Source organism: Brachyistius frenatus, unplaced genomic scaffold (assembly GCF_029030835.1).
Source record: "Brachyistius frenatus isolate BFR_SWC_R1_liver_20210118 unplaced genomic scaffold, ASM2903083v1 Contig_17, whole genome shotgun sequence".
Classification (NCBI taxonomy): Eukaryota; Metazoa; Chordata; class Actinopteri; family Embiotocidae; genus Brachyistius; species Brachyistius frenatus.
Genome location: NW_027210616.1, coordinates 3,549,360 through 3,570,340, shown reverse-complemented (window position 1 = coordinate 3,570,340; position 20,981 = coordinate 3,549,360). Strand labels below are relative to the sequence as shown.

Here is a 20,981-nt window from a genome sequence, read left to right as displayed (position 1 = left end):
TCAGAGAACTATTTCTGCTTTCAGTTGAGCGGTTAAGATTTAAATGTTGTTATTTCAGCTGGTGTCTTCTGGTGACCCGCTTACCATCAACGTAGAAAGGCATCGTCATTGTGCTCTTGCCGTCTTCATTTTTGGCCACACAGGTGTAATTTCCCGACCCTCGAGCCTCTCCGATCACCAGGGTACTCACAGTCTGATTGGGATCAATAAGGAAATCATTATCAATTCTTCAAAGCAGAACAAAATATAAAAACATAAACAAAAACAGATTCATATCAAAAATCGACTTTCCATTGTGACTTGGACTGTCTCTGTGATTTAACCCTGTGGATTCGATCACCATCAGAGCAGTTAACAAACAAAGTGAGAGGTCAGGACCAAGCCTGGTGTGTTTTATACTCTCCAGTGCTCGACATTAATGAAAGGATACATCTGGAGTTTTAAAGCCAACTAAGTCTCCTTCAGACCTGTGCTATACATCTCGTGCCGGGCCTCCGTGTCCATTCCCTGGAAAGCACCTCTAATGCCATTCTCAATTTTAATGCTAGTAAAACGTTTTAATGGCTTTAATAGACAAAATAATAAGTGAAACTTGGGTGCGAGCCAGACTGTGTGGGGTTCTGTTTAGTGTTCATGGTGACATCTGTTTTTTGGGGGCAGTCAACTACATCAAAGGAGGTGACTGATGTGGGTGTATTGTCTGGGGTGTGCTGGCCTAAACTTCCTGGGCTAGTAGGAACTATTGTGTTGACCCTCAGAGACCCAGCTGCAGCCATGAAACCCTTTCAGCATTCCTACTTACACCATTTAAACATTCAGGCAGTAAAAGGAAAAGTGCTCTGTCATATTGTCCACTCCATGCTGATATGACATTTGTCAAAACAATGATGGCATGGCCTTATGGTATTGCATTACGGTTATTATTCATCACAATGTAACCTGAGATTGAAAACGATCATTTAAACGATTGCGCACAGTCCTGAAGAGGTGACCTGACGAGACACACTGTGACCTCTGTGCCCACGTCCTCCCCCTGTGTTTTCCTTATGTTATGACCTGGGCCAGTCTCCCTCTATAGCGGGCCTTCTGGGGAGGCAGCTCAGAGGCCCAGCCCCGACTATGTTCTTATTCATGGGCCAACACGATTTATGTGGGGTGACAGAGAGGAATTTGCTTCCAACAAATCCCTCTTCTTTTAAACTGCTGCTTGTTATCATTGACCCTTAGTCCTAACCCTCATAAAAAACCAGCAACTGGCCACAAGTAGTTGTAAATAAGTAGTACCTCTCTATTTATGTCATAATTGTATTAGAACGGATGACCTGTAAAAATAATTGTTTGGTGTGAAAAGAATTAGATGTCATTCTGAAACAGCAGTTGTCAATAAATTTCCAACTTGTGCACCAGAAATACAGTTCAAAACAGTGACCAAAAAACGTGGGATTGATTACTGATGCTTTCTCTCGCCAGTCAGTTTGTGCCCTAATTTGACCCAGCCTGCTGTGATGGGTTTCTTTAAGCCAAAACTTCAGAAAGACTGAGGAAAGGCAAAGGAGGCCGGGTCCTAATTATGTTTGGGGTAAACAGTTTTGGTTAGAGGCTTCCTCAGAACATTTGCAGTCTGCAGTTTACCCCATTGCGTGTTATATTTTCGGTTTTTTTTTATAGCAATATGGGCAATATGTTATGCATGTTTTATAAGAAAAAATAATTCCATATTGATGCCTTCGTGCAAATTTAGCAGAAAACAATATTCTGAGACATAATAATAATATTATTGACCATACTTGTCAAATAAAATCTGCTTAAAATAATAGACTATTTCTGCCTGCTTGAATGCACCATTTTCTATGTCAGATCTTCTATGATTACATTATGTGGAACCACAGTCTACAGTTATAAAACAAAATCACAATACAAGTGGTTGGTCCTCACAGGGGCACACACGGGTACAATTGTTAAAACTTTGTTCTCAGCTTGTGGCATGTGCATGGTCATACAGCTTTTCCAATGATTAAAAGGCTTTACTCTTATAAATCTCAACAGCCGAAAATAGAAAATGATGTCGGAATAAAAGATGTGTCTTTAAAGAGGCCCAGGAGGAGGGTGTGTGGCTTTTGAATTTACTGGCCTTCTTCATCTAAGAAAACTGAAATTAAGTAGATGGAAATAAACAATGTCAGTTATGGGTGCACCATTTGAGAAGTGTGGGCCTCAAAGGGCAAGAATGCTCTGGCTAAGACTTTTCCCCCTGTAGTAAGGCCTTTGTACCAAAGGAAAACAAGTGCAGTTAAACTAATGTGTTAGCTTTTGAATTTATGTTGTAAATTTACAGCGTTTATCAATATTAGATCTTCCTTTTCAGATGTAGAACATTATGCGCGTAATTGATTTTCACATATTTTCCTGGTTACTTATTCCAACTATAAGTCATGTCTTTTTATGTTCACCAATGAATAGAAAAACACATTTTTCAAACGGGACTGCTGAGGGCCTTTTCATGGGGTTTGTTCACAGTTGCGCAAGTCAGCACTAAGGAAAAACAAAATGAATCATTTTCAGTGAACAAAACTACTGCAACACTGCCAAAAGGAGGAAAAATTTTGTGAATTTTTGGATCTGAGATGTTGAATCTAACTTTCATAAAGACTTATTAGCTGTTCTGTCGATCACTAGATCTCTTCTTGATTCAGGTGTCATGTAAACCCTTTTATTGAGTTAGTCACTGTATTTGTTAGGCTCATTTCATGGTGAAAATGTATGCCATAGGTGCATCCATTGTTTATAAAATATGGAACCACTACATATAAAGTTGAACTACCTACCTTATTTTTTCCTTTAACCAGTTCGGGTTTGACGTTTATGCTCTTAATCCAGTTGTGTGAATTATTCCCTCTGTCATCAATGTTGACCTGGATTGGCTCGGTGTGAGCAAAGCAGCTGCAGAACAGAAAACATGCAACAAAACTGACCATGCTGGACCTTGAACAACACTAGAGACATATATATATATATATATATTTTTTTTATATCAGTCTTTTAATGTTATTTTATAATTGGGAGCATTAGTGTTACATTAAAACACATCTTTTCCAGATTACATGTTCATAATGTAAAACTTGCTATCTAACTCAACTAGGAGACAAATCTGGGTAGAGTCCCGGTCGAGACCAAGCTGTCTGGGTTATAAAACCTTGAGAAAGCCTTGATTTTACACCCCCACCAGAAAACCCTTCACCGCCCGTGGCGGTGAACAATCAGCCTGATGAGTGGAGAGGCAGAGAAGGAAACAGCAACAGCGACAGGATGGGCTGTTCTATGCGTCACCTCATACAGGAACACCCCCCCATACGTTCTGGCCAGAGGAGATAAGGTTGATCCTGAGACCTTGGTGGTCAGCAAGGGACAGCTGATAACTTCTCAACCTGGTGAAAAAGACATCCCCATATTTCTGCCCCCTTCTCTATCAGCCTTATTCCACATTCAACATAGCACACTGCCCTCCCCTCTAAACTCTCTGCAGACCCAGCATTTGCCCCTCTCCCAACTCCCAAAGATTAAGATGAGATTTGATCTTGAAGGGCTGCAAATTGGATTTACAGTGACAGGTACTTTGCAGGGTCAGGGCAGAATAAAACAAACATTTTGCACAATTGGCCTCCCACCAGGCTATAGCTGTTCCTCTGTCTCATTAGCTGCCTGCCACAGCTCCGCCACTGTTCCTGGTGCCAGCACTGATTATCTTTGTGCCTGCAGAAAGAGTTGCTTTGACCTTACAAATGCTCTGCTACTATTTATCATAAATCTGGCAAGTACAAGTGGTTGTGAGAGAATCTAAAGAATAAAATAGTGGAGACACTGTTGGATTAACACCATCTAGCATGGAACATAATTTAGTCTCCTTCAGTCCACAGTGTTGTTTTTGTCAGGAGCCTGATAACCTGAGGGTAATGGCCCATTGTTTTCCAGATCTTACGGAACACATGTGGCCTGCTGTGATTGACAAGCCAGGATCTCAGCGAATGTTAAAATTTTGTTTGCGGGTTCACTTCCAGGCTGGTATTCATGCACAGTCACTCATACACATTCTGTTCAGCTCTGTTAATAGCTCGGGGAATACGAGATTAATATATTTCTCCCCTGTTTCCCCTTCAGCCGACAGAAGTGCTGACCACAAATGAGAGGGCAGCTCTCGAGGGCTGCCAACCCCTGATTAATGTGTCATGTTCTGGGACAGAGTCAATTAAGTTACTGTAGATCTGTTTTATAGTAGGGTCCCAAGCCTGGACTGGTGGTTCTGTATCCTTCTATAGCATCTCTTACATCTGTGAGGCAGTTTGTCTCTGTGTTTGTAATTTTGATCCAGTACTGTGGCACTATTTAAGGTTCAAATGTAACTGTCCAGTTTTAAAAGATGTTGTTCAGTCAGACAGATAAACTTAAAAACAGTTTTCTGGGGAGAACAACTTCAGGAGGGAAGACTAACTTGAATCAAATCTTTTACTCTTCTGTGAACTTGCAGCTAAAATGTAACATACAGGTAACTGAGTGAAACACCACAGTCAGTGCAGAGTAAATGGCAGCTAGTAACATATAATTGATTTTGAATCAGATTATGTTGAGATTTCATGATGTGGTCCTTTTATATCATAATTAAAGCAAGGAACAGATTTATAAAGACTAAACATCAGTGGCTTGTTTATAAACCATTTCTAATGTTAAATCTGTGCTTAAAATATGGAAAAACAACCTTCTGAGATGCTTTTAATTAATAATAATTAATAAGATTGGTTGATGCAGGGTTCGAACTCTAATGCAAATGCCAAATTCCTTGACTTTCACTGACAAAAATTTTGATAAATGGCAACTAAAATTAAAACATGCAAACTGACTTTCACAAAAGAGTTTCAAAAATTCCCTGAAATCCCCTGACCCGTGGGAACCCTGTGGATGTTTTCCCACCATGAATGCAGGTCTACATAACATTTTGATGCTCAGAACATAACAAGAATGTGACTCACTTTTTAAATGTTGGGTCTGAGTGACACGGTTGCCAGAGCCAAGTGATGGTTGGCAAAGGCAGCCCATAGGCAGTGCAGGTAAGCTGGTGCTGTTTGCCAGACATATAGGGTTGCACGTCCACAGTGGCAAGCTCCGCCTCTGAAATAGTTGGCTTCACTGAGACAGACAAGCAGACAAAAGCAAGTACACAGACAGGCATACAAAAACAGGGGGGCGGGAGAGTGAGAGTGAAAGAGAAAGAGAGAGACAACAGGTTAGATCAACCATCAACCATCCACCATCCACTGTCCTGTGGGATCTCATAATGTCTTTATAATGAGGGACGACAATCATGATGGATAGCCATGAAAAAAAACGTGCCATTGACACCAGTTGTCCTTTAGATACTGTGTAAGAGAAGAATGGCGGGATGATTGGCTGGCCCGGGGCTGTAGGTCAAAGAACGACCCTGCCGTGGCCCATGCCTCAGTCAGTGATTCAACCATGTGCGCTATAATGAACAACAGACAGAGATACTTGTGCCACCTCAGGAGGCAGTCCACATCACCGGGCCATTCTCTGCATTCTGAACAGCTGAAACAGTTCAGCTACACACAGTGACATAGTTTGGCGAACCGCAAAAACTTGCATTCCACCACGCACGCAGGCAGGCAGGCAGGCACACAGGCACACAGGCGCGCAGGCACGCAGGCAAGCAGGCAGGCACGCAGGCGGGCACGCAGGCGGGCACAGGCGGGCACGCAGGCACGCACGCCTGTCACATCGAATAAATTCATAATCTGAAGCACTGTGACAACTCTAAACAATTGATGAACAAAGTTTAAAATAGTTCTCTAATTGATACCAGAAATCTCCCCTCACTTTGTTTATTTGCATCTGTGTTGTATTTTTTGTTATTCCAATAAATAAAGTTTTCGTGAAGCGGGACAGTCAAGGACCATAAATAAAGTTTATGCAAGCCAGAAGGGGTCCGATTTTTCCACTTTTAGGCACGCTATTGGGATTCCACGAAAATGTTTAAAGAATGCAATTAAAATAGCTCTGCCCACTCCTTCCCCCATGGTGAGCTTGAAGTAATGGATATACACTTCTCTGTTCTCTATAGTAGCCATTAACCAGCTACAACATTTATAGCCGCTAGTGTTAACAGCTCTCAGCATTATTTACAGAGTCATCATAATAATGAATTACATGCTCACTCCTTGTGTCTCTCAAGCTGTATACATAGTGTATAGAACATGTTGTTTGTATGAGCTGCACTGTATACACACATGGTGAGGATGCAAATAAATGCTGGAGACCATAGGGGGGGGGGGGGGGGGGGGCTGGAGCGGCTGGAGTCTGTGTGCTGAATAGAGCTCGGGCCATTTACATACTACACCAAGCCCCTTCAAAAGAGCCCCAATAATCAACAACAGCTGCCCCTGCTACGTCAATCCAGCCCTGGAATCAACAAGCCCCCAAATTCCTTTCATACTAGAGCTGCTACCTGCCGTCCTGTGAACTAGACTGAAAGCAGCAGGAGCGCTGGGGCAGCCTCAGTCCACAGCCGAGGCACTGCTTCCTTTCCTCAGGATCAGAAATCGTTATCAAGTTCATGGTAATGTCTTACCGTCGACTACCAGAGTGTAGCTCAGATTCCTATACAGGCCCTTCACTTTGTTGGCCAGGCTTATGGTGAAGACGCCGGCGTGCTTCTGCTGCACGTCAGTGATGACCAAGTTGAAACCAGACATCTTGTAACAAGTGGAATTCTTTTGGATAGCGACCCCATCCTTATACCTGAAAACATGAGCCACGGAAAGGTTTGTTTGTGATGCGTAAACTATCATAATAAATCAAAAGAAAATGATTGACTTATGAGGTTATAAATTTAAGATTCCACTCACAATCACTACACAAGCTTTATTTATTTTACTTCTAAACTGTTACATACCATGCTGTTATGTCTGGCGGTGGTAGAGCGTTGACCTTTGGCTCAAACACAAGCCTCTTTCTACCCTCATTGACAATGACTGTACTGGGCCGCTCATACTTATAGGAGATGTTGAGGAATGGATGTTCTGCAAAGGAAGATTTATGACAAAAACAAATGAATCAATGCCAGAGAAAAAAAGGGCATAAAGGTAAAGTTATCATCATATTATTATAGGATTACCCCATACTGCTCACAATAACTTACATGTTAAAATTCTTACTTAGTTGTATTTTGATCATTTGTAAAAAACTTGTTATAAACCATAGAAAGTATACTCACCATAGACAGTGACTTTTGCTGAAGCATTCCTGTGTTTGGTGGGTTCAAGCTCAGCTTTACAGCGATACACTCCCCTGTCCTCCATGGTAATGTTTGGCAACACTAAAACCTTGCTCATTCCAAGAACCATGGCGGGCTTGGGTTTAGGAGGCTGTTTGGTATAATATCGATTTTCCTGAAGGCAAAGGAAGTACCGTTACCACTGCTGCTACATGGTGTGATAGTCCGTTTTACATACAGTAGTGTAAACAGTAAAACCTGGACTTACTTTTTTCCCTGGAAAATCCCAGCTGAAGTTGATTCTTCCGTTATAGGTGGTCTCCCCACTGCAGTTGAGGATGAGGGTGTCTCCGACCAACACTTTGACACGCTCTGGGGTGATCCTCACATTTTTGAGAACAAGAGCTGTAAAACGGAGACAAATACAAGTAGACTGTGAGATGCTGAACAGCCGGAGAAATCAACAGTAGTCTATATATTCCAATAAGAAAATTTCTCCAGAAAAGCAGCACACTCACTTTGTCTCTGAGGGATGTACATTGTCTTGAACTCTTGACCGTTGACCACGGTGCTGCAGGTGAGAAAAGTGTACGTCGTGTAGGGACCATAGGGAATCTTGAACCCCACCTTTGGGTCCCATACCGTTTCCTTAACAATCTTCTCTGATATTTCTGGGACCTACAATAAAAAAAAAAAGACAAAACCACAATATTTGATGACACTAGGGATGTCCATTAAAGATCAGTGAGCCAGATAGAACAAAGAGTGAGGCGCTCAACTTCATTTAACATGGAAGTCATGCTCTACTGGGCTCAGCTGGGGACAGACATCTGTTAGAGTGAGGCTCTAATTAGGTTTTATTGTTCTGTGGTGTGTAACCTCTGCAATCATTTATGCTCATACCACTGCGGACTCGGAAAAGGATGTACGTGCCTGCTGCTGTTTGTTCTCATGTCAGGAGTTGGGCTGGGAGAGGAGGCGAGGGAGAGTAGGAAGGAAAGAGAGCAGGAAGGAGGAGTGCCGTAGATTTACTGATAGCAGGAAGGTCACACAAACCGCTATCTGTGCCATCAGAGTCAGAGATGTTTGTCCACAATAGGCACTATGGCAATCAGTTGTATATCAGTCACGGATAGGACAAAAAAGCACACACCTTTGTGGTTGGCATGGCAACTTTTGCATGGTCTAATGTTGCTGAAGACAAGTATAAGCACTTCTTCTGGGATCAAAAATTACAATCCTCATGCTAAGTTACCTGTTGTTTCCTGTGACTGGACACAGTCTGTTCTGTTTTTCTACTGCATTTCCTGATGTTTGTAAGCGAGGAGGGATTAAATTTAGTCTGAGATTCTATTCTGAGAAAAACACTCTTGGAGCACCTTCCTGCTCTTACAGGAAGTAGACAGGATGACTCCCTTCGCTGCGCCACTGTCCCCGGTTTGTTTCTGTGCAACAGAGTGACTTAACACACACAGGGTGTGAGAACCATTGACACGCCCTAAGCATAGAGATGACAAACGAGGATACCCTGCTGCGGTATTTATAGCAATCTTGTGATTTTCTTCAAAGTCCATGTCCAGCAACGTCTATGGAGCATTGTGTATTACAATATATATCCAGTACAATATAACAATTCACCCCACAAATGGAAGGCATGTGCAGAAGGTGTGACATTACTGTCTTTGTGAGGCCTTACCCCTGTCAGTGACACAGCAATATCAGGAGAGGATGTCCGGCAGGGGACCACGAGGCTCGTCTCATGCCTGTAGATGCCCAGAACATAAGGTGTAGAATAACGGGACTCCACCAATGGTTGCTCGGGATCTAAGGAACGAAAATGAAGTCTCCAAAATAAGTGACATCTTCAATACAGGTCAGACAGAAACTGCACCTCAAAGCATACCAAAGCATACATTTGGATAAACTTGTTTTGCAGAAGAATTTACAGCTTTTATTCTGGAAAACATAAAAAAAAATTCAGTGATTAGCACTATTGCCTAACAGTAGGAGGGTTATGAGTCCAAACCTGCTGACAGGCTGAGACTTGTCTATGAGTTCTGCATATTCTGCCCCTGTGCCTAAGTGGGTTTAGAAGTGTGTTTGAGTTTTCCCCCAAAGTCCAAACACATGGAAGTTAGGATAACTGGTGCGAATGTGAGTGTGAATGGTTGTCTGCCTTTTTGGGATATGCGGTTGTAGCATTAGTTATTTCAAGCCAGCAGAGGACAGAAAGAGCTCTTAGGCTAGTGGTGCGTTCCTACCGGGGAGCCAAGCATCACACCACAACGGTGGGAAATTTACAGCAACACAAACAATTTGTGACTGGTGTGAGGTCAAGCATTAATAGTGTGATAAAGGAACAATTAGTTGAAAATAATCTCATAAAGAACTGAGGGGACTTGAAAGGAGGGTGTCGCTAAATTAGTAAGTGGTAGACTAAACACAGGCACAGTAGACAAGGCAAACCACATGCACATCTAGCTTTACATAATAGCTTATTGTGTGGGCCAATAGTTAATAACTTTATCTTTGTACCAACTGTTTTAAATTATAAAAAAAAAAAACATCTAGGTCAAATGGGTTGAGGCTGACATTCAAATCTGCTTTCTTTCTGCTGCCCAACAGAATCTCCACTTCAATGATACTGAAACTGTAACCAGTGCCATGTGACGCTTTCGTGAAGACTTGGGAAAACAGTAGCTGAAGCAGGAAACCACAGTCAATGACCAGGGCTTCCCGTGCAATCATGCTCACCCTTTCACCTCCAGAAGAAACCACAGTACCACTGAAACTACTTCCTTTCGACCTCTCTCTCGCTCTGAGAAGGAGACCTGTGGCACCTCAGGCTGACTGCCAGTAGATTAAAGTCAGCATCCTGCACGTAAGCAATAACTGCAGAAACACCTCGTGCACACAACGGCGAGATTCAGTAACTTCTTCCTAACTTCCTTGTTTCTTTCTTTTGATATTTCTTCTTGTCATCTACTTGACTAGTGGACTCTTCTAATCTTGCTGCAGTTGATGATTTTGAACTCTTTTACCTTGCAGGAAATATCAGATTGCTCAATTCCCATTTCATTGTGTTCATTAAATGCTGCTATTTGTGGGTTCACTTCAGTTCACCCCTCAACTGGCATCAGCAGATGGCAATCATCCTGTGAAAATCTTTTTTTTGTTTTGTTATCCCTAGTTTTCCATGAATTTCACAAAAACAAACATAGCAAAATTGTGTATTTATATTTTAAAAAAAAAAAAAATTAAAAAGAGAAAACTTAGTCCCATTGAGATCAAGAGAGACCTTATCAGTGTTATACTGTAGTTTATAGAGAAGTTCATTGAATTTCTAAACAACATTACATTCAGTTTTTCTCATGCATTCTGCAAACTTACATTCTGGACTGGAGGGGATAATTTTATAATCACAAATCTGAGAAGACGGCATAAGTTTCTGCTCTCTGATCTGTGCAGGTCACGACCAATACCCCATGTGAAAAATGCTTTGCAGGTCTCACCTTGGAAAAAGACATAGGTTGATGTGATGTGGACTGAACCAGCTTTGAAATATTTGCAGGTGTATCTTCCCGTGTCATTGGCACTCAGGTGTGTGACGGTCAGTTTGCTGCAGTGATGACTCGAATTGCACTGCTCCACCTTCACCCCCTCTGATGGGATTGATCGTTCGCCATCGGCAAGTGCCCAGTGCAAGGCGCCATGTCCACTGACAGAAGACAAGAAGGGACAGGATTAGATCAAGACAATGTCTCTTAAATCAGTCGAGTTGACTAAAGGTTTGATGATTGAGACTACTTGATTGAGGTGACTATTTGATATGACACATTAATATTACTTTACTGTTGATTTGTTCTCTGTAAAAAAATAAAACACTGTATAACTAGGATCTATTTTGAGGAGAAGTGTCACAGCTGGCAAAGGCCTTACAAGCCTTTTCAGTTCAGGATGGCAGCGGCTGCTTCTGCCCTTGGGACTTTCTGGCTTGATGTTCATTGTAAGTATATTTTGAGTTAATCTTGAGTTATCCAACAACTTGAACTTTCACATGGGAACATGTTTTTCTTGAATGATGTGCTCAGCTAACACATTCTTTCCACACAGAATCAATTTTAAAACTCTCATTAAAGAGATCCCAGAGGAACATCAAACATGTCTTGCATACCACTGCCTGTGCCTGCAGAATTTTGGGTCAAACAAGCTCCAGTTCTCATCCAATGACAGAAAACAAGACAGCACTGTATGGGTCAGGCGTCTCGGTATACGGCCTTGTAGGGAAGCATCACATTAGATAGATGTGAATTACTGAACATTCTTCGCAGGCCTACAAAATGATGCAATACCCTAAATTCTTCACAAACGTGAATGCAGCACAGTTGGGTCCCACCACCCCGTCAAGGAATGGCTGATAAATGTGGACCACCATCACTGGTTCTTGTCAAGGATTGTCTCAGCTTCTTTGTAGCCAGCAAGTGTACTGAGACCGAAGCATGAAGCGTTTATTTTGCCTCTGGCCTTTCTGTCATGTAATGAGACCCCAAGTCTGAACTTTTTAGCTGCGGTGACTGTTCAGAAACTCCTGACTGACCCCTGATAACTGACCAGAAAGAGGCAAGAAAAACATGGAGCCATAATCTTGTTTAATTATCACAAAAACAGACTGAAGTCACAGTTTAGTACAGTACTTGAGTGGATTTACTGGTGAAATGTTACATTTAGAACTGACTGGCATTGACACCGGTGGGTGTGTTAAGATACATACCTGCATGTGAGGATTAACAGATCATCCTTTTGAAGAATGAGTGGATTGTCAGCGGGCAGAATGTTAGGGGAGGGCTCACTCTCCGAGTGTCCTGTTGAACACACACATACAGTGAATTTAGGGAGAAAGCTCAACAAACCTGCACATTCACAGCATCTCTCATATGGTTTGTATCTGTCATTATTGCACTAAGCATGATGGAAGTTGGAAATTCCCACGAATCACTTTAGTGCTGGCAATGTGGTTTCACTTTGTGCAGTACTGCTTCAGCCTCCCATGCAAGTGGTTGTATACTGTGAGCGCACTGGGGGTGTTTCCGGCGCTGGAGGGCAGGTTGCTGAATGGATGGTCTGGGATGAGCACAAAGGAAAGGCAGAGTAAAGGTGGAATCGAAGGAGATGATATGGAGAGCAGCTGTGCCACTTCACCAGAAAGGTCGGAGCAGTCAGAATCAGCAAGAACTGAGGCAGACCCCATCTCTTACGTTTTTCCTCTTTTTGGAAAAGCCATCTTTCATCTAATATTGACCCCGCACTCTGAATGCTGTTCTTACAGTAGCATGCGGGACAACAATTTGTCTGACTCAAAGGTGGCCACTTGTGCAGCCAGCTGAATCTGTTGAGAGGTCTCTCCAACAGCGATCAACATAGGGAAACACTGATTCCCTCTGCTATCCAGGTGTCAGTCCGACATGTGATTTCCTTCTTTATATTAAGGTCCCAGGAAAGCTTGTCATTGTGGTCAAGTTTATGAAGTCTATCCTCCAAAAATGAAAGTCTTCAGGGAAACGTTCATTTGTAGCACTTTTTTTTTCATGACAGTTACACAATGTAAAAGTGACACATGTATGTTCACATATGAGTTCACATGCACCTGGAAACCCACACCAGCACACCTGCGTTTACAAACCCATGCATTCACGCATAGAAAAGCACTCACTCACACACATCCACCTAGTATTTGTGTATTATTCAGAACAGCTGTCGAGCTAAGAATGAGCTGATACTGCCAGTGTTGGCAGTGGTACTCAATATCCACTTCCTCACAAGCTATTATAACATCATTGTTTTATTATCCAAGGTTAAGCTGAGGGGAAGGGTTGGGGCTTGCACTCTTTCATGTTGCGATACCATATGCTTAATAGACAATCACATAATATGCACTTTTTTAAGTTAATAGCTGTAGTTGGTCTATTTGCAGCTGTCAAACTAATTTCCTTAGAAGCTTTCTAATCTGCAGTGTTCTTGCTTCACATTTGCAAACTGGCGCAAGTTTACGTAAATTAATTACTGGAAACAAGAATAGTGACTTAAACAAAACTCGACATGACTTGTATTATGTTGCTGTCTGCCAGACTAATTTCTGCATGTTCAAATTGCCTTGTTTTTGACTAAAGTTCTGATTTGTATATAAATGCTGGTATCCAACGTAACCAAAAACATCATCTTGACCTTGAATTGCACAGACAGCATGCTCATCTTTTATAACTAGCCATTTTTTTTGCCCTATTCTCCCCAGTAATGCACTACAGATGGATAAATCAGCAGGGGCCTCCAGCAGCCCCCTGAAAAAAATACTGCGGAAGAAAAGAAAGAGAGAAAAAACTATCCCGTTGTTGTCTCTCTACACCCAAACCCTCAAAAACTCCCACCTGCCTGAGTGACTGCCCAGCGCTGACCTCAGCAAGCATCCCGACAACCCTAACCCCCCGCAACAGCTGTGTGCTGCATTCCTCCAGGATATTGCCTGAAAAATGCTAGAAATTGTGCTTATTGTGTTGGTTCAAAGAGGCCTAAAGCTGGTTCTCATTAAGAGCCATTAAAAAGAGGGCAGGCATGCAACAAAAAGAGTGAAGGAGTGAGAGTGAGAGAGAGAGAGAGAGAGAGAGAGAGAGGCTGGAGTGACTTCTGATTCAGTCAACTCACGATGGGGTCTTCAGCAAGTCACACAGCATCAAACTGATGATTGACACAGGGCCAAGTTAACTAAGATTAGACCAGGATCCCATTTGTATGTCCTTGTCCTCACTTGGCACTGATTAAAGGAAGTGGAACAGGACATGGTGTTTGGAAAAACATTTGTGGTAGGTTCACGACAAGTCAGAAAATAAAGACAAATATTTCAAACGTTTGGTTTCCAGGATCTACTCTACACTATTCTGAAATGTTGGCAGCAGAGACAATGCTAAAATATTTAGTCTGAAAGAACAGACAAACAATGACAAAGGCTGAGTTCTTCAAGCCAAAGGTTCAGCAGTGCAGCTGAAAATAATGACACACTTTCCTTACATCAAATTTAAAGGATTATGCATAACATGTAACTGATTTATAATCATACAATCAGAAAAAGAGCATTGGTTTGATGTGTTATGACATGGCAAAGACATATTTTGAGATATTTGAACTGTGATGCTTTGAATTGTGATAAAAAAGCATTTAAAAATAAACTTCTCTGCTTAGTTATTATATTTGTATTATTGTTATTTGAATTATTGTCTCATATTTCTAGACTGATTTGCAGCCATGTCTATTGGTATTTGAATCCAATAACTACAGCATGGTTACCACTTTACAACAACATTATAAAACTAAAGATTGAAGATACAACAAACTGTTACAGAGACCAGTAATAAGAGCAACTATAGAGGCGTTGAGGGAAAATGTGAAAGGAAAGGTTGGCCTAACTGTTGGCAAGATGTCACCAGCCCTGTTGTTGCGGCACACTGCCAGTAACTCATGGTTGCGTAATAAAAAACACTATTACTGTATGAAATGACTGTACTGTCATTGAATTGAACAGGAAACCCCAAGTCACGGCCCTTCAAGTGCACAGAATAATGTGCGGAATTCCCTTCTCTTTTACAGAAAATACTCTTCATCTCCCTGTACTTCCTCCCATCATGAAACAACGCGACTGTCTTGGGAGTCGGTGGGAGGGTGGGTGGGTGGAGGGTGGAGGGTCTTTTTATGGTATTTTACAAGGTAAAATTAACAATACAGCATGATGATCCTTTGTCCCTTGCACGTTTGTGAAAACAAAGGACAGAAAGAAGGTGGAGAGTGAATTTAACAAAAGAGTAGAGTACGGTCGTCCTCGGTGAGTCATATTCACCATAGTGTGACCATGGTGACAGGAGCGCAACAGTTGCCAATCTGCAGCAGTCACAGACATAGGTTTCCTTTGAAGGTTCCAGGGGACGTGTGCAATATGTTTGTCCTGTTTATACTCTAATAATTGTAAACCAATGCAACACACAATACATTAACATTATCATGTTGAACTTTTTTCAATATGATCTCTCAGTGGGTAGTTCCAGGTTATTACTTCAAAGGGAATTTGGTACAACTCAATTACCTTTTAATGAACTTTGGCTTGATTCATATCCGCAGATGTACAAGTTTAAGCATGGCACCGGCTCACAGTGTCACGGTATCCTGCTGCACGTTGATTTTAGGTAGAGTTGAGATTGACAAATTTACTAAAGGCTCAATACTAAACACAACACTTAACCTTTGAGAAGACCTGGGGCCACCTGCCACAGTAAGAAGTCGCTACCACTGCTCTGGCTGTGCAACATGTAATCCTAAAGTATTCTCTCACACAGAGTCCTTCTGAAAACCCTTCACTTTGCCAACTGATAGGTTAAGACAACAGTTACGGAGAGTGCCTTTCTTATTAGCCGTATATTAGCCTTTGGAGATTTGGAGGCAAGATGCCCCAGACTCCACTTAAAAAAGCAAAATAAAGGAACATCTGGCCATGATGGGTGGCCATTCGAGGTTACATAAAGCTGCGTTGAGCCAACAAGCCTCCAATCTCCAGCATGTGACTCCTAAATAGTAAACCCAGAGGATTCCTGTTCCATAATGTATGATTAAGACTAGTAGGCAGACAGAAGCTCCTTGAAATTAAAATCTCATGCAGGATTAAAAAAAAATATTGCTAGCTGAAGATGGATATGCCTCGTATAGAACAGATGTTGCAATAATCCCATAAGAACAGCTACACAGAGCAATTTGTAAAGTTGAATAACCCTGTCTAAGAGAAGGACTTCTTTTTTGAGCTGTTAAGTCTTCCAATCCAGGTGAGTGTGTGTGTGTGTGTGTGTGTGTGTGTGTGTGTGTGTGTGTGTGTGTGTGTGTGTGTGTGTGTGTGTGTGTGTGTGTGTGTGTGTGTGTGTGTGTGTGTGTGTGTGTGTGTGTGTGCATGGATATGTTTTTCTTGCGCTGCCTGCACGGACCCAGACAAACCGCTGGTGAGCAATGAGAACCGCATTGCACTTGGCTGACCTCTCATCACTAACATTTTACAGCCCTTCTCAAGTGTCCAAGCAGGAAAAGAGAAATGAGTCCAATACAAATTAGACACATCAACCACCTCGGATAGAAAAACTGTCTCGATTGTAGGAAAATAAAATAATTGACAGATACTTTGAACTAAAAGAGGACATTTTACCATTATAAGTAAAATTAAAAAATAAAATAATATCAAGGCAGCTTGTAGTTTAAATTCTACTCATCCCCTAAATCATTATTTGTTTCAATCATCCATTTGTTTTGCTGTTTTTTTTTTTGCAGAATTTGACTTGTGCCCTCAAACACCACCGACTCCAATGTAACTCTACACCCAGAACAAAAGACCCCTGTCTCCTTTGGTTTTGTCTCTACATTCTAAGACAGACTAACAAGCCCAACAAAATAATATGTTTTAGTAAACTACCTATCTTTGAAATCCATAGACACACTTCACTAAGTCAGTATTTTTTCTCACATTGCATCCCCAGTGATGCAGAAGACTTAGAGTCATTCACCATTACACATTGCAGAAAGTCTGAGTCTCAGTCTGAGCTGGTAAGCTTCATTTAAATTGGTGTCAAAAAGTCATGAAACAACACAGTTGGCCTGTGCTCATTTTTCAATAAAAAGCAGCTACAAGTTAAATATTAACAAATTACCCACTAGCCAAGGTTTCTATTAGCTTTTTCATCTCAGTCACTTGTATAATTACAGTAAAAAAAATGGTGGGAGTGTGAATGTAAAAGTAGAATAATGTTAACATATGCCTCCAGTAAAAATCCTCTGTTAATGCCTCTCTGTAGCGCTGACTAAATTTAAGCTTGTGACGTTTTGGCATCGCTGAAAGAAGGCAACAGGAATCTTAATTTGGGTAGGGTAGTATGGCCAATCATGACATTATCATATTTGTACAGCTTTGTTCCTTTTTTAAATTTTTTTAAAATTTTCTTTTACCAAAGTAAACCTGTTACACACCTCAGCATAAATAGAGACAGCCTGATGACTATTACTAGCTAATGAATGTACCAGTCAGTGGAACAATGACCCCCTTTCCTCTCTGCCATTGTCTTGTGGGTGAAGTTTTGACATAGCTGAATATGAGCACAAGGAGCTCCAGGAAGAAATCTCTGCTCAGGTAGCATGTCACATTTCCGTGACCTTTACTAGCCAGAACAATTCCAGGCTGCCTCTTGTCCCTACATCCGCTTCCTCCTTGCGTCTTTCCCACGCTTTGTGTGGACAGTGAAGGAAATCTAGTTAAAAACATTGTAGACAAAGCTTCATACGCTGAAAGTGTGTACAAGAGTGTGTGTGTGTGTGTGTGTGTGTGTGGTGGGGGGAGGGTGTTGGATCTGAATAGTATTTCCTTTGTTTGGATGGGGTGTTTATTTAGTAACGGTGAGGAAGCCTTACTGTGTATCTCAGTGGCACACTCAACCTGGCACAAGGTGGAGGAACATCCATGCTTCATACTCCAAGTTGTTTTTGTGGAATGACAATGAAGCTGATTGGACAGTCAGGAGAAACATGCTTTCTCTTCCCAAAATGTTTACTCCTGTTCACTCACAGATAACAATGGCTGGAATCAACTTTTTTTTCCCCCATAATAAATAACAAAGTGCTGATTTGCAAAATGTTCAGAATATCTAAGAAATTAAATCCAAATCAACCAATGAAATTTACATTAGTAAAAGTCAGTCTTTAACGAGTCTTTATTAAAACATAAAGTCTGCCTAATTACCTGTCAGTCAACAGATTTCCCCAGTTTATTAACAACTTCCCAATTACAGCGGGGTAAGACTGCCTCCAGTGGCACAAGAGAACTGCAGACACAATAACAATCTGAGTGGACACGTTCTGCTTTTCCGTATTTTCTGTCATATTTTGACGCATGCTTTTCTTTAAACCTTCAATACACCCAGTATATTCTACTGTCATATCAATACACAGGGACATTACAACACAAGTTGAGATCTCCAAAAAACTGGTAAATAAATTAACTATTGGTCGCAACTCAAGTGAGGAATAAGATTAGTATTAAGAGAATAAAAGATCCCGTTCTCATACTTCTCCTGATAACTGATTGTTAAAAACATCATGCATTCAGTTATTCATTGAAAAGAATCAAAACATCAATCTGTGCGATGTTGAATTTCTGTGCTTTCATGCATAAAACTTATCTACGCGTAAATAACAAGTCTGTGTATTGGCATGAATGACTTCTTACCATTTGTGAGTGATGAACAACACAAGATGACAACGACGAGTCTGAGGCACTCTGATGAAGCCATCCTGCCAACTTCCCCTAAAACCAAACTGTGTTAAAAATGAAGTAATAAAGAGTCCCTGGAAGAGGTTTATAATTCCGGATGACTGACAAAAGTTTCTTCTTCAACCGAGTAAATCTAAGAGTCGTATTGGTCTTTTAAAAGGCGTATTATAAATCCACGAAACCCTCAGGTGTGCACGGAGAGAGAAGCCGAACTTCACCCGCGTGCCATGACGCGTTTCGCGGGGGAGCTCTCCTGGGCAGCTTGGTAGTCCAGCTCCCGATCCCGCTATGAGGAGACGGATGTACCGCTGTATCCTCGGGGCAGGTGCAACAAAAAAGTGGAATAAATTATATTTAATAGATGGTATAATGTTAAAGTTTCAAGACGGTGGCTAGTAACGCTCACAAAAGAAAGGATCAATCAGCTCCTGCCCTGCATGCGCGCCCTTGACAATATCTCCTCCCTGTCGCCTCTGTGCAACACTTCCAGTCCATGCGTGACACACGTTTTATAGAGACACGGAGGAATGGACGCAACGTCACATTGTTGTGAGGGAGGGGTGGGAGGTGAGAAGGGGGACTCTTGAGGCTGCTGTGGAGGATATCACTTAATGAAAAATAATGAAAAATAATGACAAGGCACGTCCATATTTCCTCAAACCATCACAATGAGCAACCAATAGAATCTGCAGGGATAGTAATAAACATGTAAAAATCTAAAAGTAACTCAAATGAACTGAAACGGTGTTTCGATCATGTAATAATAACATATAAAAGTCTAATTATAATTACCTTTATGATCTGTGGACAGTGAACACATTCCTAGGTGCCAAATTTAGGTTAAATTATAAAGTAGATCAACAAAGTACTTAACTGACTTTTGTGTGTAACACTGTCTTTGATTGAATCAATCTATACTTTGTAACTGAGGTTAAAGGTAACAGAGGTTGTCTTGTCTCAAGAGGAAAAACAATAAAACACAAACAATCACTGTGATATCAGATTGGATCTATCTGCCCAAGTGTTTAGAATAAACATTTGCTGGATTTATTTTTAACCTCGGAAACAGGATACACTGTTTTTTATATCAATGTAAATAATCGTCCTTTTTCCTGCCGTACCCTGCAGTTTATGGACACACTGTTTTCTTTTATCAATCACAACAATTAATTTGCTGCTGCAGGTCATATAGCAGGCCTGTAAATAGGAACATCCTGCCCTCACCTTTCCGCCCACATCGTGGACTCAACAGCGACTGTATTGGGGACTGGATCTGGTGGTGCACGCTATAAATGAGGCACGGCACGAGTGAAATGTGACGAGTGCCACTCTTCCATCCCTGCAGCAGGAAAATAATATGTATGAGGTGCCGTTTAGGCCATATATCAAGAAAGCTTGCAAATACAGGACTTTTTCTTGCACGTACAAAAAAAACAAAAAACAACCTCACATATGCATCGCTTTTGTTTGCACAAACATCATTTTCTCTTGCACATGCACATACGCCACTTTTCCTTAGCATATACAGCACTTTTTACTCACATATACTGTATAAAGCTTGCAGATACACCACTTTTTCTTGCACATAAGGAAAAAAAGGTCGCACTACCTTTAACTTGCAGATAAACTACACTTTCAGCCCACGTAACATATAAAATAAAACATCAGTGCATACGCTGCTTTATCCTCACACATACACAACTTTTTCTCCCAAGCTTTAGATGTGAATGAAAAAAAAGTTGTGTGTGTCTGCAAGGGCTGGAGGTGTATGAGTGTGATTTGTATGTGCATGTCCGAGCAAAAGTAAAGTAAGTGGAAGGTTAAAGTGGTGTATGTGTAAGCATTATTGACATGTGACCTAAACAACACCTCAGAGATATGCCACGTGAGAACAATGGATATGTTGGAGACAATTCGCAGTAGGAGCCTTTTGGTTTTCTGTTTTTTAAGACTATACTTTCACAACTGAAGAATTCCGATATTTCCTTTACACTATCAGTAGTTGAGTTCACTGTTTTTATACATCGTCTCATGAAGCCACTCGCAAAAACCCCCATCCATATTTGGGTGGCTTGAAAGACACTACACAAAAAACTTAGCTGTTCTGCTTGGTTCAATCCGCAAAGGGGGACATTGTAGGCTAGCGTGTTGAATAACTTTTGCTGTGTGTATATACTCGAGACTGTGGACATTCACTGTTACAGTCTGGTGGTGAAGCAACAGTAAATTCACCCCTTGCACTTTGCAGATTTGTGAATGAACAAATGTGACATACTGGATGACAAATTATCAGCATAAACATTTAAGGAGAACACAAATAGGCTATAAAATGCCTCAGAAAGAGTTGACTTTAGTCAGAAACAG

At 41.3% G+C, this 20,981-nt stretch overlaps 1 protein-coding gene across 1 annotated transcript in view; it reads right to left on the bottom strand.

Moving 5' to 3' along the window:
• Window positions 1–19,082, bottom strand: part of kdrl (kinase insert domain receptor like) — a 44,641-nt gene extending 25,559 nt beyond the window's left edge. Inside the window, exons 1-12 of the mRNA XM_069694388.1 lie at window positions 18,573–19,082; window positions 12,051–12,141; window positions 10,792–10,997; window positions 8,976–9,103; window positions 7,798–7,957; window positions 7,548–7,684; window positions 7,280–7,454; window positions 6,959–7,085; window positions 6,635–6,804; window positions 5,022–5,178; window positions 2,826–2,940; window positions 85–193 (exon numbers count right to left, since the gene is read on the bottom strand). Coding sequence (XP_069550489.1) covers window positions 85–193; window positions 2,826–2,940; window positions 5,022–5,178; window positions 6,635–6,804; window positions 6,959–7,085; window positions 7,280–7,454; window positions 7,548–7,684; window positions 7,798–7,957; window positions 8,976–9,103; window positions 10,792–10,997; window positions 12,051–12,141; window positions 18,573–18,636 — 1,639 coding nt within the window. The 5' untranslated portion in view covers window positions 18,637–19,082. The remainder of the gene's footprint in view (window positions 1–84; window positions 194–2,825; window positions 2,941–5,021; window positions 5,179–6,634; window positions 6,805–6,958; window positions 7,086–7,279; window positions 7,455–7,547; window positions 7,685–7,797; window positions 7,958–8,975; window positions 9,104–10,791; window positions 10,998–12,050; window positions 12,142–18,572) is intronic.
• Between the last annotated feature and the right edge of the window lie 1,899 nt (window positions 19,083–20,981).